Here is a 17,805-nt window from a genome sequence, read left to right as displayed (position 1 = left end):
TTTCCAAAGCAAATCTAGAAATTCAGTACCATATATAATGCCCACCATTTTATTTTTTTTCATGATCTCACAGCTAATTCATCTATTTGAAAACTCCTATAATTTCAATGATGTCATATCATGCCCCATCTTCTCATCTTCTCTTTTCCGGATTATAAGACAAAGCACTTCTCATGACCCGTTAATTTAGGATCTGATTTCTTGTCAACTTGGGATCTAACATAGTTTTGAAATCCGGCCCGGCCCGGCGGGTCAACCCGGGACCCGGCCGACCCGGGGCCGGAACCGGGCCGGGTTGATGAAAAAACAGGGGAAGGAAAAACCCGGTGTGACCCGGCTGACCCGGCGGGTCGACCCGGTGACCCGGCTGACCCGGCAAGACCCGGTCAAGACCCGGTGACAAACCCGTTGACTTTTGTTTTTTTTTTGTTTTTTTTTACTAAAACGACGTCGTTTTGATTTTTTTTTTAAAAAAAGAATTGACCCGGCCGACCCGGTCAAACCCGGTGACCCGGCCAAAACCCGGAACCCGGGCCTTAGACCGGGCCGGCCACCGGGCCGGGTCTTAAAACTTTGGGATCTAACCTGGATTGGGTTAGTGAATAAACTTATATTTTAAAAACATATGTTTATTTTAAAGTTTTTTATATATAATTAATGGTGTTTTAAAAAATCTAAATAATTTGAAGGTAAGTCTTATATTTTAGATAATCAGTCAATCTTTTATATATATATATATATATATATATATATATATATATATATATATTTATTGTCTATATAAAAAATTAATTATATGTCCATTAATTTGATATATTAATAAAAAGAATTACTTCCCATTCAATTTTTTTTATTAAAATATACAAGCTTGATATTGTTTTTGAACTAATCATGTACTTTATTTGACATACTATATTTTTGTGTAAAAAAGGTTAAGAAGTATTATGTTAAATTTTACTCCCCTGGAAAAACCATCGAGCTTTCCTGCCGGAGCAGATAATATCCTTTACTGGAGTCGCATCAATCAAGTCTAAATCATTTTTTAGAAGCAATTTTATTTGAAAATATATTAAAATATTATATTATTTTTTAATTTATTTTTAATATTAGTATATTAAAATGATAAAAAAATATTAAAAAATTAATTTAAAGTAAAAAAATAAAATAAAATAAAATAAATTTTTTTAAAAAATACTTCTAAAATATAAAAATAAACAAACAATAAATTTGATGGGAGTGCAACCCCTCACTTGAGCCCTATTTTTCTACAACCTGAAATATCATCACACTGACGTAGTTTTAAGGCTTGACATGCAAAAACACAGTGTGGATGTGATGTTTTACTAATACGAAGTTTGAAAAAAGGAAATGGGAACAGCAGGTAATAACGTCACTGCAAGAGCTGTGATTTTTCCGGGGCTGAGAATCCGGACGGCGGTGTCGAAGTAAAGCGCAGGCGGGCTGAATCCGGACGGCAGTACTGTCGAAGTCAAGCATGACTATTTGTAGGTTAGAGGGTTAGCATATTTCCTGACTGCGATAGGAATGGAATAGAATCAACAGAAGCTGGAGGCTGTACCGTATACGACCCTGCAATAACTAACCTCGAGCTTTCATCAGGGTGGGGATGTGATAGTGATGACGACACTGCTCTGGGGTCTATGAATGACAGCAGTGAAATCATTCCTTTCGTTTCAAGCCACAGATCGATCAACGTAGGAAAGATGAGATTTTAAAAATAATGAAAACCAACCACCTTGGAATAATTTTCTATTAATGGCATCAACCACGTTCAGCCACATGAACATATTAATTACTATGCACACTCCTGTACTAACTAAGCTAGCTTTTAGGATATATTATTTGTAATAATTGTTTTTTATTTGAAAATATAATAAAATAATATATTTTTTAATTTTTTAATTTTTTTTTTAATATTAATACATTAAAATAATATATTTTTTATTTTTTAAAATTTATTTTTAACATCAGTACATCAAAATGATCTAAAAACATCTAAAAAATATTAATTTAAAAAAAATAAAAAATAAATAAAATTTAACTTTTAAAAAAAATTTAAAACACAAAAACAACAATGATTGATCTTACATCAACATATTATCTCCCAACTTAGCTTGGTTTTAATAAATATGTTGAAAAGATGTTAGGCAGCGGTTTTTCGTTTTTTATATATATATATATATATATATATATATATATATAATAATTGATATAGTAGATTAGAATAATAAAATAGCCACAATGATGTGGCAAAATGTCAAGAAATCAGATTACAGTCAAGCCACAGGCTCAAGTTCATTGCTAGCTTATCTGTCACGCCATTAATTGTACCTCTCATACTATTCATTATAACAGTGTAAAGCTGATTTTCTACTTATAAATTTTCAAGGCTGGGCAAGATGATCTTTTACTAAGATATATTTGTCATTTTTTTATTTACCAATACCTAACAAAAAAGACTTTTTTATATATAAAAAAAGATATATTTGTGATTATTATATTTACCAAGTACCTAGCAATAAAAAGACTTTAATTTTATCAAAAACAAAATTAATTAAATTGTTATGGAGTTTTGACTTTTCCAATTTTTTAAAACAGTCAAATGATATATTATATATTTACCCTTGGCTTTTAATTTTTTGAACGGTTGGTCAGGTTGCTTTGGTTTTCTTCTTTTTTTTTTTTGTTGCTAGTTTTGTTAGGGCTATTTTAAATTTTTTTAAATTAAAAAATATTATTTCTAACTAAAAAATAATTAGTATGTTGCTACACACGCGCCTGCGAGTGGATGGGTTGGCTTCAATTGGCAGTCAAATGTTGCCTTCAGTGGTAGCGTTGGAAAACTTCTTAACTCTTTTTTTGTGACTAGATATGTGTTCATGGTGGAATCATTGAGCTCCAGTGAATATTTTTCTTTTCCTCTTATTTTCTTTCTTTTCTTATTGGAAAAATTCAAGGGTGTCTTGCTTTTTGTTTCTTATATCCAATTTGGTTTTTATTTACTTATTCCTATTTATTTTTTTATTTTTATATTTTTTATATTTTTTTCTTTTCAATTTCATTTCTTATAATTTGATGTAATTTGATTTTTTTATCCAATTTGATTATTATTATTTTTATTTTTATTTGTTTTGTTGTTTTTATTTTTTTTCTTTTAAATCTCATCCCTTATCAGTTTGTTTATTTGATTTTTATATCAAATTTGATTCTTATTCTTTTGATTGTTGTTTACTCTTTTTTTTTTCATAATTGAATTTTGTTTTCAATGTTATCCCTAAGCATTTTGTTTTTAATTTTTTTTAATGGCTTGTTTTTTCAATTTCATCCTATAGCATTTTGCTAGTTTAAGATTTTGCTTTATACTTGTTTAGGGTTGGTTTTTTATGGGGTTAATCCTAGGTTCATGATGAGGGTCACCAATTTTGAAGGTTGTCAAGGGTTAATTTTTGTTTTCTTTTCTTTTTAAAAAATATATTTTTTTTATTTCATACTTCAACATTTGATTTATTGAGAAGTGGTCTTTGCATTTTTTTTTCCTTTTTTTTTATCAGATTATATCAGTCCTAACTAATATGTTTTTCTCCCATGTTAATGAAATTAGCAAATTAATCTGAGTAGACTCGGATTTTTTAAAAAAAATTAAATTTCTTTTATTATTTTCGCTTTTCAACATTTGGTTCTTCAATAACTGAGCTTCATTGTTTTATTGAATTTAATTTTGACGAGGTTACCCTTATACCACAACCAAGTTGTATTTTTTTTATGTTAGAAATTTTTTTGACATGCCCACATTTTAGCACAGGCAACCTATCTTGGTTAGGATATTGAGCTTCGTCATGTTCTTTGATTTCCTTTTAATATGTTTATCTCGGTGCCATCACTTAGACTATATGTTTGGCAAGTTGGTTTCGATTGATTTATATTTTTTAATGATAATTTTTAAAAGCTTAATATTTTTTCCATTCCATTCTTCATCATTGTTTTTTTTAGAATTGAGCTTCATGATCTTTTGTGGTTTGTTTTTTATTAAGTTATCTCATTCATATGATCCAAGTTGCAAATTTTGATTGGCTTTCTTGATTTGTTGGGGTTTTTTTTTATATCCTTTTGATAGTTTCTTTTTCTTTTCTCAATTTCATGCCTCTATGTTGAATTTGTTTGGAATTGAACTTTAATTTTTTTAAAATTTATTTTCTATTAGCTTATTCCGACGTCAAGATCTTGATTACATATTTAGCATGCTCCCTCAGGATGGTACATGTCAGGTTTTTTTTATTATTTTGTTCTTTCACATTTGATTGACTGAAATCTTAGCTTAGCCACTTTTTTTTATCTATCTTTTTCCAATCTTTCATTAGGTTTTTTTTTTAATATTTATCAAATTACAATTGCTATATGTTTTTTTTATTGTTGAAATAAATTGTACCTTTTTTTTTTTACTCAATGGAATCTATGTCATGAATCGTGCCTTTTTTAGCTTCTTTAAAACTCCGCGGGCCACAAATCTAGTTACCTTTGATGTGAACATGCATGAAAGTGACTGTTGGAGCATCTAACATAGACTAGATATCGCATTGAACTCATTCTACAACCTCCAAGGTCTATCAACCGAATTCTTCTGAGACCATGAATGGCTGAATTTGTGTCCAAAATCCAATCACTTGCATATATATATATATATATATATATATATATATATATATATATATATAAACGTGGAGCTAACCTCTACAGCTCTCTTAATTGCCAAAAATGTCTGCCTCATTAGAGTCTCTAATGCCGGTAGGAGAAGATAAGATACATGTAAAATGAATCGGTATGGTTCTAGCTATTCCCGAGAGATGATGACCCATCAATGTTTCAACTTCAACTCTTGCAGATAATTCTTCCCAATCCAAAAAAGGCTCGAGTTCTGCTGCAATATTTGTTAATGAAAGAAGAGCGTTTGAACTTGAAGCCAATCATATCCAATGCAAACAAAATATTCAGTACCATTTGATAAGACTTACCACCGAGGAAAACTATGATCAACCCTAGAAACTCCTATCATATGATGCCACCTTCTCATCTTCTTCTTTCCCTAAATATACGAACCAGGCTCGGCCCAATTAACCTGGCGATCTGTTAATTTAGGACTTGGTGATTTATCAATATCCAATTTAGGATTGGACTGAACTAGTGGAAAAACTTGGTTTTTTTTTCTTCTCAAAATTTGTTTGAGGATTTTCTTTTCATAATCTATTTGATTGTCATTTTCATGAGCAGGTACAAAATTTGTTAAGATAATTTCTCGTTTGCAAGACTTTGTTAGCCCAGTTATCAATGGAATCAAACATTTCAAACCATTTTTGAGGACAGGATGGTCTCCAATTCAAAATCGAGCTGTTGACATTGAAAAAAGAAAGCCAATGGGATTTTATTTTTTTGGCAAAAATTCGCATCCAGACAGAAAAATATGCAAAACCTATCCATGTTATTGCATTCTTTGACACTGACACAGCTATCTCCATGGCGAAACCCACAGTTCTTCCATCTCATCTATAAGAAGATTCTTATCAGGTATTTAGAGCAGCAAATGACAAGGCTTTTATAAAAAAAATTATATCAAAACTCATCAGAATCTTTTGCTTTCCAGGCATGCTTAGTTCTTTCTTTTGCAAATATATAGACTGGTGGAGGAAATCCAAATCTTCTTGTTTTTTTTCATCATAGAGATTAACGAGATGTTGGACATGTTTCCTGTAGTCTTCATAGAACACTTACTAGGACATTTGGAACCTACTTAAGTTAGACAGTTTGATATCATAAGAAATGATCATAGATATTGCGAGCTTGCGAGCTATTTTTTTAGAACATGATAATCTCCGATTCAAAATCGAGCTAACTGACATTGAATAAAAAAAAAAGCCATGAGATTTTTATTTTTTTGTTAAAAATGCAACCAAATTCATATATCTAAACAACCCTCGAACAATGTTTCTAGCACTATTTCCTAACTTTTGCATCCCTCTTATAGATCCTAAAAAAGTTAGTCCACAAAAATCCTAAAGAGTTATTTTGGCAAATCATGTCCACATGAACACAAGCAAGATAAAATCCTAAAAAATGTCTCTGCTCTCTCAGACATCAACTCAGATGATGATCTCGAATCTCTCTAAATGAGACTTTGCACATGAAGTTTGCAAAATTTGTGCAGTGAAAGCTTCAAGGCTTCTGTTGAAAATTACTTCCAATTTGATGTGTTAAAAAAACAGTTACATGTCCGCCAATTCAATGTGTTAATAAAAAAAATTACTTCCAATTCAATTTTTTTTATTCAAATATACAAACTTGATATTGTTTTTTGAACTAATCATATACTTTATTTGATATGCTATATGTTTGTGTAAAAAAAGTATACAAGTATTATGTTAAATTTTGCTCCCCTGAAAAAACCATCGAGCTTCACCATTGGAGCAGATACTATCGCATTCTGGTGCCACATCATTGAAGACTAAATCATTCCTTGCCAGCCACATTGACCAAAGAAAAGAGAACCCAAACTCTCCTCTGCATTTTTCTGTGAACACAAGAACTCCTGAGCCGAAGTAGATCATCTACTGTTCTAGGAAATGGCCATTCATGTCCCAGCCATCATAAGAAACTAGTCCACAAGAGCCATACCTGTTAACAATGCAATATTAAAACATCTTCAAAATCCATGATTCAACAGCTGATTGAAAACTATTAAAATGTTTAATTGTTGATTTCTCCGAGTTACATAGAATGTGTTTTCCTATAGAGCCGATTCTCAAAATGGCTTTCGTTTGTAGATTGTCATTTCTAACTCTGCCTAAGATTTAAGGAATAACGGGGACAAACGGGGCAGAAATGATACAAGTGGAGGGGTGGTATTTGTGTAGGTTTTAGGTATAATTCTTGGAAAGTTTAAAGGAATTATATTCACAAATGAAATAGAAATTACAACTGAGTCACTGAAGTGAAATATTATTAAAAATACATGTAAAAAACAAATCATGTACTAAACCTCCTGATCACGTTTCTCTTAAAAAACAGAGCAATGTCTTTCTGGTACTTTCTGATGGCTCCAACAACTTTTACAGCAAAAGCCTCATCTCTGGGTGTTAATGCAATAAAAGATCACATAACAGAGGCAGTAGAAAGTTGAGCACACCTTCAAGCGTTTGAAGACAGTAAGATGAGTGTGCGATGTGGTGTCCTCCTTGGAGAATAAGAAGGTGCCCAGCACTGTGTTTATTTGCTAGCTAGCAAAGTATCCGTTTAATTATAACCATCCATTTTCAAGCATTGCCTTCCATTTGATCAAAAGCAATGCCACTCAGTAAGGAGGTAATAGTAACATCAAAGAAAGAAGGCAATAGTCTTAACAATTGAGAATTGCATGTTTTTTTTTCCGTCTCATACTGCTACCTTCAGCCATTTCCTAGCATATCCTTAGCCATGGCTTCAGGAACATAACCACACAATGCTTGATCAAAAGACAGAAGCTCTAACATCGAATATATATCCTCTGCTTTATCATGAGATTTATCACCAGCCACAAACTCGTGAATGTCACATCCAATCTCAATTGAACTAAATCCTGGCTTCTTCTGTATACCAAGAGCTTTCATTGTCATTCTCTGCTTGCATGCACCATCCCACCTTCCAACTGCTGCATATATATTGGAGAGTAATACATAATTTGAATCGGCTCCAGGATCCAAATGGACAAGATAGTTCATTAACCTTTCAGCTAATTCAACATCCCCACGAGTCCTACAAGCAGCCAATAATGACCCTACAACAACTTCATTTGGCTTCATTGGCATATTTTGTACTACACTCATTGCATCTTCTAATCTCCCTGCTCGGCTGTAAAGATCCACTATGCACCCATAATGCTCAATTCTAGGAGAAATTTTGTGCACTCTCTCCATGATATCAAAGTATTTCAGCCCTTCATCAACCAAACCAGTATGGCTGCAAGCAGTGAGTGCTCCAGTGAAACTGACATCATTTGGCTTGAACCCTTGTTTCTGCATCAAATCAAAATGCTCCAAAGCTTCCTCGGTAAACCCATTAGCAGCTAAACCCCCAATAATCGAATTCCAAGAAACCAAAGTTCTCTCACCCATTTTCTCAAACACTTGACGAGCTAATTCGATGGCCCCGCATCGAGAATAGAAATCAATCAGAGAATTACATATCTTAACATTGTCCCTTAACCCTTTTTTCAAAGCATATCGATGCACCCACAAGCCTAAACCCAGTGCTCCCAAATTGGCACACGCGGACAGAACTGTAACAATGGTCACGCGATCAGGCTCTACTTTAGAAACCTGCATTTTTCTAAACCACTCAAGAGCTTCCTCAAAAAGACCCATTTTAACAAACCCATTAATCAACACAGTCCAAGATATCACACCTCTCTCAGGCATTTCATCGAACACCTCAATCGCCTCCCTTATCTTCCCATTCCTCACGAACCCATCCATCATCGTATTCCAAGAAAACGAATTCTTCACTTTTAGCTCATCAAAACACAACCTAGACAATTCCACATGACCACACTTAGCGTACATATCAACAAGCGCTGTACCCACCATCAAATTACACGTATCCAAGCCCAGTTTTCGCGTGTAAGCATGAAGTAAAGGGCCAAGAGAGTTTCCTTGTGATGGAAGATCTGCACAGCCGGAGAGAAGAGTAATGAACGTGACATGATTGGGGTCGATTTCTAAGAGACGCATTTGAGTGAAGTGAGAGGCGGCTTGGTGCAACTGCCCGTTGCGGCAATAACGGGAAAGTGAAGAGGTCCATGAAACAACGGGGTCTATTGAGGTTTTATTAGATATTTGTTTGAGGGAAAGATTGGGTTTTTTCGAGTCGCGGTTAATGAGTCGGGTTTGGTCTTGATGACGGGTAGTGTGCGGTGGTAGTATGGTGTTGGGATGTTGAGGAAGAGTGGTGGTTGTTGTGTTGGTCGTGGTGGATATGAGGGCGGGAAGCGCTGTCATTTTGTCAAATTACCGTTACGAGATAGATAGAGAGAGAGACTGGTTTCATAGCCTTCCATTTAGCGGGTTGCTAAGAAAGTAGGGTGAGTCTTGATTAGACCTCCAATCTATTTTTTTGTTTCAATCAGATCCTTAATGTATTAATATATTTTCAATCAAATACTCTTCTTGATTTTAGTGAATAATTTATTTTTTTTATTAACGTGAGTGTCTAGGCCAGTTTGTACGCATCTGGACTAATTCCAACGAGTTCTGAAGTTAACGAACCATGTAAGCTTTCAGTGACTTTTAGGTTTGTAAAACTTGAATTGATGATTTTTAGAAAGTAAATCTAAAATATGATCAATTAAGTTATATCTTTCAGAATTGAATAAAATTTATTATTATGGGTCCTTGTGGTACCATTTTAGTATGGACAAATATACATGCATCAAACATTTCTAAATACTCATTTTGTCATTTGAGTGGAGAGAAAAATCCTTCATCAGAGCATATATCTAGTTTGCTTTTCCGGGGTGTCATAATTTTAATGTGTTTGTATAAATTATTTCCAGTCGATGATTTCATCATTATGTATCAAATAATTTACAGTAAAAAGGGAATATTATTAGATATTCCAATTTTCAAGCTGAGATTTAAAATCCGACGTTATAAATTAATAAACTTGATTAAATAATATTTTTATTGGATCCCAACTTGAATTTGGAATTTAAATAATATCTTGATTAAATAATAAATCATCATTATGCTAATGATATGAATTAACGGTATTTTGTCAAGTTCTTCAATTCAGTCCAAAATTTCCACTCCTTTGGTAGGAAAAACAAGCCACAGCATCCGAGGGCTGCGATATCTTCCAGATGCGTGACGGAGAACACACCAGATGTTTCTCAAAAACTAGCCACCAAATCAAGGGTTATTGGCCACAATGTGAACCTCCCCACATAATTAGTACTAAGATTCATCTCAGAAGGTGTCCTTTGAATTTCTGTTGGAAAATGGAGGCACTTGGGCAGCGAGATTAACATGATAACGCAGTGTCTGATCCAAAACAATCAAGAAGAGGCAACGATGACATGAATCAAGGAACTCAAATAGCAAATGACCATGAATTCTTTACAGAAATAGCTAAAGTAACAAGCAAATTCTGTATTAAGGAAGACCCAAGTGCAAAAGTGAAGATAACAACTATCTATCTACACCATGAGACAGTTATCATGGCTCGAATAACAAATCCCAGAAGCTTGCTGTGTGGTTGACTCTTAACCTTGTATTTACGGTGTGCAATAACCAAAAGAAAATGCGTGATTCGATTAAGCGTAGCAGAAAATAGAGCAACTGACACCAACTTGATAAAACTTACAGCTCTAGTTCAGTGCTTAGGAGTTACCTCCATCTAACGACCATCAGCTGATGTGAAGGACTCGGCAAACCCAGCTGGTCTGGCTGGAATACTACCCTTGCTGTCACTAAGACTGGTATAACTTAGCCCAGTGCTGTCAGCATCCTGCCAAACTTTTAACATCTCAGGAAGTGGCTGGCTGTAATCAATGCCATAGAAGTCTTCGGATTCGTCATTAACTGGTTTCCATTTCTCAACAAGTGGCACCAACACATTCACTGCATGACCCATATCAGGCCGGTGGTTTGGATCCCTTGAAGTGCAATGCCCAGCCAATTCAGCTATGCTGGAGATGCTCTCAAATGTCTCGTCATTGACGTTAAGAGCTGGGTCAATGGCAGCCATAAGCTTCTCTTTGCTTGACTTGATTCGCCAAAACCACTCAGCCAAGTATCGGCTTTCCTCAGGGCGCTCCTCATCGAGGGCTGTTAACCCGGTCAAAAGTTCCATCAATACCACTCCATAACTGAACACATCAACTTTAGTTGTTATCTTCCCCATAACTGTGACACGGAAAAAGAATAGTAAGTGATGAAGTCAATTGAGGATTCTAGTTGTTGATGTTATCTTGGAGATTGAATCCCAAAAAAACCACCAATCAGAACGAATGATTGAAGACCAAAGTTCTGCAAATTTATAAGACAATTCTACAGTGTAGACTAAAGGAGGATTCACAAAGATCACACGTGCTTACAATTTTTAATTTTAGCCATCAAATTGTTCAATAACTATCTGATCATTCGTGCAACATACATTTCTATTCTGCATATCATTAACATTATCACCGCATTCTTATCAATAACATGGTTGAATAAGCTCATTACACTAAGAAGGATATCAATAACCAACGTGATGTACTGGAAATAAGCTTGTCCGTAACTCTGCAGCATAGCCAAGAACTTACAAGGGGACAAAAGAAATAACCATTGGCATTTCACAGTAGATGTTTTAACCAAGACTTTATTTTGTTGAACAAATGAGGCACAACTGGAAAGCAAGAAAAATCTTACTGAACCATGCAATTCTCCGTAGCTTCAGTTAAATTAGCCTTTTTTTATTTCTAAATAACCCTTGTTCTTCTATACCAGGAATAAGAGTTTGGAAGGGGAATTTGGAAAACACTTACCAGCATATTCAGGTGCGAGGTAACCAAAGGTTCCAGCTAGTCTTGTCGCAACAGACTGTTCTCTGTCCGGAGCAAGTTTCACCAGCCCGAAATCAGAAACCTTTGCGTGAAAATCATCACCTAGAAGAATGTTAGATGATTTGAGATCTCGGTGAATAAATGTCTGTCGAGCCAAACTATGAAGATATTCCACCCCCCTCGCAACATCCAGTGCAATGCTCAATCTTCTCATCCAAGACAGAGGTTCCAAGTTCAGTTTCTTCCAATGAAAAAGATGCATACTTAAAGCACCTTGAGGCATGTATTCATAAACAAGAAGTCTCTCGTTGCCTTCAATAGAATACCCTAGGAGAGAAACCAGATGTCGATGCCGAACTTTAGAAAGAACGGCAATCTCAGCCTGAAACTCATCCCCAGCTTTACTGCCCATCACCCCGGCCTCCATTCTCTTGACAGCTATTTTAGTCCCATCTTCCAATTCACCCTTGTAGACAATGCCAAATCCACCAGAGCCAAGCTGATTCTTTTGGGCAAAGTTATCTGTCACCTTGCGAAGAACTTGGACAGATATAACCACATTTCCAGACTCAACCAAAGAAGAATTTTCTGTAAGATTACTGGTATTACTGACAGAACTAATTCCGGTTTGAGTGGACAAGCTTCTGATGGTGTTATTGGAAAATGCAATCTTAACAATATTTTCTGGATCAGACGGATCTCTAGGATGAACCACAATGGAACTGGGAGGATTTGAGGTCTCTTTTCTCTTCTTAAAGCAACAATATAGAGACAAAGCAATCAACACGATAGCCAACAATGAACCGGCAAAAATTCCACCCACAATTACCAGTTTGGTTCTTTGATTTGTGTTTGAGATTGATGTTGGAGAAGGTGGACTGAAAGGCATAGTGGATGGCGAAGGCGGTGCACTGCCTCGTGGAGGATTCTCTGGTGGAGTAAAACTCCCTGTAGGAGGGCTGCTAGCAGAGGAGGGGGGTTGGTGCGTCTGATTCCCACCATCCAGAAGAGGATTTCCATCAACAACAAGCTTCACACTAGTCCGAAACTTGGGCAATGGAGGACCAAGGTTGTTTCCACTAACATCCAACAATCTCAAAGAGTTCAAATTCGTGAAATTGCTAGGAATTGTGCCCTTTATACTGTTTCCTCCAAGATCAATTTCAATCAGTGAATCTAATCTTGCAATTGATGGACTAAGAGTGCCAGTAAGATTATGCCTAAGCAGATTTATGACAGAAACCTTTGAATTAGAATCACAATTCAATCCCAACCATGATCCTTGACATGGATCATTACCAGACCACTGAGAAGTAAGGATTGAAGGATAATTCACACCACCAAGAAAGTCCAAAAGGGCATTAACTTCTGGGGCACATTCCAAACCAGGTTTAGATTGACAAAAAGGATTGGATTCATAAGAAACCTTACCAGCCTTGAACATCGGCACTGGACCCATCAGTTGATTATTGTTCAAGTCCAAATTATCCAGCGGCATATCTGCCAAGCTCTGAGGAACCAAACCAACAAGCTTATTCCCGTTGAGATTAAGATCTCTCAACAAAGACAAACCACCAATGTTCTCAGGTATTGTTCCAGTGAAAGAATTCCCATGAAGCCATAGTTGGGACAGTGATGTCATGCTTGCAATAACATCAATCGGACCACTCATGCCACCTCCTTCTTGATTATTCAACAGCAGAGTAGACATCAAAGATTTCCCAAAACTCGCAGGAATTTCGCCAGATAATCTATTATAAGAAAGTCTTAGATTACTAAGAGATTGCATGCTGCCTAGAAAATCAGGCAATGAACCAGCCAAATTGCTTGAAGACACTGAAAGATTTGTTAACTGAACAGAATCTGCTAACTCACTGGGAAGAGACCATCCAGTACTCTCATTCAAAGGATTGCTATCCAAAGCCAAAACCCTTATGCTACTAAGTCCAACAAAGAAATCAGACGGGATTGTATCAAAATTATTGTAATCCAAGAAAGCAAATTCTAATTCAGATAATCCTTTAAAGGTGGGGAGTTTCCCAGTGAAATTGTTTCTCTGGAGGCCTATATTGTAAAGCTTTGAGAGCTGGTTAAAATTTGGAGGGAGGGGTCCTTGAAGACCCATACTTTGGACCTGAACTTGTGTGACTCTGCCATCAGAACAAAAAACATGAGGCCATAAAGGAGGGCCACAAGGATCATCACCATTGGCAGGCCATTTGAGAAGCTCTGGATTCTCCAACCCCTTCTGGAAATCTAACAAGATCTTAAGGTCATTAGGATCTGTAACACTATACCCCAATGTGACACAACCCAACAACAACAACAATAAAAACAACAGGTTGCAAAGCTTCATACTTTCACCGCCTATTACCAAATCAACATACTAAAAGAATGAAACTAACCCTCCCAATGCACCTTAAAATCCCACATAAAAACTAGGGCTTTCACGTGTCAAATACCACAAAAGGGTGTAAACTACAAGACCCAGATGCAGGGAACAAGATTTATAACAAAGTTTTTGAAGAACAAGAAGTGAAAGTTGGAAAGGCTAAGATTTTGAAGGAGATTGGAGAGGACCCAGAAGAGGAAATGGTGACTAACAGAGGTGGAGACAAAGACAGGAACATTCAGATCATCATCTAGTACTTTTAAGGTTTTTGTTTAACTAAATCTTTGAACACTCAAACCCTAAAAGTTCAAGTAGTGCACCACAATGACTGTGCCTCTCTCCCCCACCCCTCTCTCTTCTATCTATCTTTTCTTAACTTTCTAAGTCATAATAATTTATATTATATTATTGTTAATAAGGCAAGAAGAAATGTGTAATCACAAAATCCATTTGAATGATAAAAGGAAAGGAAAGGCATTTTGGATTATCAAGATAATGGTAATTACTGTCCATATTAAAATCTTTCTCTAATTTATTGGATTCCAATTTGGAAATAATATCTTAGAAAAATATATTAAAATACTTTTAATACGCAAAGTAAATACAAATAATGTAATCTTAAAACTGTAAAAAAAAAGATAATATTGGTTATTATTTCAATATATATATAAATAAAAAACATGTTTTGGATATAATGATTTACTCTAAAACTAATTTAAACAATAATATATCTTTTTCATTTCTCCAGTTAAAACAATTAATTATACAAGGATGTTTACATGTGGGCCCTGGTTGATTTTCCTGGCGCTTCTGCAGGTCCTGTGATGTCGGTAAGGGATGGTTTAGATTTGGAAATCTCTCGGGATTATTATTGATGACAATGATGAGGCGAGGAGTGGGCCAAGCCAGATTTGGCGGACTCGACTGCGGTGGTCTAATGATGGCCGCCACATTGATCACCTCCCTTTGTTCTGGTGATCGCAGCGGCCTCCTCGTGTTCAGGCATTTTTAAGCTTCCAACTTTGACTGCCAAACAAGACTTTGTCATGTCTTTTGGTTACCAACGCCATTCTATTTTATTCACTTTATTCTTTGCTGCTGCATAATTGGAGGGATTCTTTTTATCGCAGAGTGTTTAATCTATCTGAGAGGTATTTCTAAGAAAAATTAATCATCCTGCTCAAACAATCCATAAGAATATTGGATGGTGGAAAGGAAATAGGGAGCATGAGACCCCATATGCTAGATAAAAGGTGGAAGCAACCTCCTCTTTGTGATTTTTAATGGAGGAAAACATTGAATTATTCATGTGTTTACGGAGAATGGATCGTTTTTTTTTTATTAATATGGATGTCCGGACCAACTTGTACTCATTTCGATTAATTTTATAGATTTTATGGTCAATAATCATATAAGTCTTTAATGACTCTGAGATTTATAAAACTTAAATTAATAATTTTTAAAAAATAAATTTTTAATTTTACCTCCACTCACTTTCTCTTTTTTTGATAGCATGGAGAAGGAATCATCACTTTGAATCCGTGATCACAGCTAATAAAATCTTGCAACCTGCATTTCCAAAGGTTATTCGTAACATAACTTTTGAATTTGTAATTTGGCATCCGAGGCAACTTTCGAACATGTAATATGTAATAGAAAGTATTTTTATGGTATTTATTTTGCGATCCTTAATTATTTTGATTTTATTGACATTAAAGTGAAAGATTGCGTAAATAATATATATATATATATATATATATATATATATATATATATATATATATATATATGCATGCATGGAGTTATTATCATTTTTCACATCACTAATTATTTCCATGGTCAATTTGTCGAGACTCAAGGCGTAAATGATGGCGTTAATCACGATCCAAACATGGAGTATGGTGAATTTGAGCTATAAATGGTAAAAAAACACCATTCGTGATGATAAGTATTAATTTCCACCTGAAAATTTAAAGATATTAAAAGATTTTAAAGATTAAGAGTGAGATTGTCAAAAATACTTTTTTGACATGATATAAAATATATAATATACATTTAAATTATAAAATTACAAGTAAAGTGTTTTAATTAATTATATTTTAATAATTTTAATCAAACAGTCATTAATAATATAATACAATTAATTTAAGAGCACTAAAAGTCAAACCAAACAAACTCACACAAGAATAAAAAATCAAATGAAATCTTGAAATTTAGATTTTTGGACTTCTAAATTAAATATATTAGATACAATAATTACATATGTGATTATTTTAAAAAAAGTTAAAGGAGGGTGGAGTTGTTTTTATTTTTAGTAATATCATTTTTGGAGCCTAAGTTAAATCCATTATTCCTCTAGGTTTGAGACGTCAATGCTACATGGTCATAAGAACTGAAAATTCTTCGATATAGAATAGTGTCATTTGAAAGAGACTCGAATCTAATGAAATGAATATTAACTAAAAAACTAAAAGATTTGAAATTATGGTAAAATGTAAAATTAAAAGATATAGGAGTAAAATATAAAACATAAAACAAAAAAACACGAATCACTTTTAATTTGCAACAAATTTTATTTTGATTTAAAAATTCTTTTATTTTTTATTTTTTAGTCCTTATGTTTAATAAAGAATTGATTGTTGTTTAACAAAATAAGCTGCATGATTTTTTTTATTATTTTTTATTATATTATCTTGATTTCATGACCTGACTTGTAGGTTTAACGATTTAACTCGGATGGACTCACACTTTTTTTTGGCATGTAATTACTCTTTTTTCTTTTGAATCCTTTTGTGTGGTTGATATTTTTTTACTTCATCCTTCAATATTTGATTTGTTGATAATTAGACTTCGTGTTTTTTTCATTTTTGATGCTTCTGGCCAAATGGCCCGAGTCACAGGTTTTATAAGCTAACGATGGGGTTTTTTTAATAAAAAAATAGGTTTTATGATTTTCTTAATTTCATTTATATCAGGTTACTTGTTCACATAATCAGACACGTGGGTTTGGCAGGTTGACCTATTTAGGCTTGAGCCTTTCGTTGGCTTATAATTGCTAATAATTTTTATCCTTTTGTAAGCTTGATTTTTTTTTTTAATTTTATCATTTGACATTTTATTAATTAAAAATTAAGATTTGATATTTTTCAAATTTGGTGTTTCAATTCAAATGACTTGGATAATGAACATAATAAGTTAATATAATTTGATATCATTTTTTTAGCGTTTTTTTTTGTTAGAATTGGGCTTCTTAATTGAACCCAGGTTTAAGATTTTCTTGGTTATGATTTTGAAAGATTACTTAGTTTTTAATATTATTAAATTAAATTTTTTTTATGTTATTAAATTAACTAAATTTATTAAAACCAGTTGACTCAATGACTTAAGTCTTCAATTTCTTTTACTTCTTTAGAAATCCTAGCGTTGCCTTAACTTTGTTCTTTTTATGTTCGAAAAAATTTAGCTTGACCCGTAGCATTGTGCAAGCCACCAATATAAATTTACTCAAATCATTTTTTTTGTTTTTTTTAATTATATTTTTTCTTGCTTTTGACCCTCAATATTTAGTTTATTATAATTGAATTTTTTAATTTGTTTTGATATGGTTCCATGGTTTTATCAAGATTTCATACCTGATCACAGGTTTCATAGATTAGTTATTGTTGATCCAGGTCGATTTAATATTCCACCATCTCAATATTTTATTCTAAAAAAATCATTTAATATATCACTATTTAAATATGTTAAAAGTGATTTTACCATCATACATCAAATTTTTAACTTTCTAATATCTCAACATTTTTTTATGCTGAACAAAACAAAAACG

At 33.8% G+C, this 17,805-nt stretch overlaps 2 protein-coding genes across 3 annotated transcripts; both read right to left on the bottom strand.

Annotated features, from left to right (window-relative positions):
* Nucleotides 1-6,312: 6,312 nt before the first annotated feature.
* Nucleotides 6,313-9,110, bottom strand: LOC133700011 (pentatricopeptide repeat-containing protein At1g05750, chloroplastic). 2 transcript variants are annotated; one of them, XM_062123568.1, is made up of 2 exons: nucleotides 7,049-9,110; nucleotides 6,313-6,684 (listed from the first exon to the last, which is right to left on the bottom strand). In XM_062123568.1, exon 1 carries the CDS (start codon nucleotides 9,039-9,041, stop codon nucleotides 7,455-7,457), a length of 1,587 nt encoding a protein of 528 aa, XP_061979552.1. In that variant the 5' UTR covers nucleotides 9,042-9,110; the 3' UTR covers nucleotides 6,313-6,684; nucleotides 7,049-7,454. The 2 variants fall into 2 exon arrangements, with proteins under 2 accessions (XP_061979552.1, XP_061979559.1); XM_062123575.1 differs by having other exon boundaries at nucleotides 7,196-9,110.
* Nucleotides 9,111-10,113: 1,003 nt separating this feature from the next.
* Nucleotides 10,114-14,354, bottom strand: LOC133687343 (receptor protein kinase TMK1-like). The gene is made up of 2 exons (XM_062107034.1): nucleotides 11,570-14,354; nucleotides 10,114-10,946 (listed from the first exon to the last, which is right to left on the bottom strand). The coding sequence occupies exons 1-2, from the start codon at nucleotides 13,941-13,943 to the stop codon at nucleotides 10,438-10,440; spliced, it is 2,883 nt and encodes a 960-aa protein (XP_061963018.1). The 5' UTR covers nucleotides 13,944-14,354; the 3' UTR covers nucleotides 10,114-10,437.
* Nucleotides 14,355-17,805: the final 3,451 nt, after the last annotated feature.

This window comes from Populus nigra, chromosome 1 (genome assembly GCF_951802175.1).
Source record: "Populus nigra chromosome 1, ddPopNigr1.1, whole genome shotgun sequence".
Lineage (NCBI taxonomy): Eukaryota > Viridiplantae > Streptophyta > Magnoliopsida > Malpighiales > Salicaceae > Populus > Populus nigra.
This window is presented reverse-complemented; position numbering and strand designations above follow the sequence as displayed.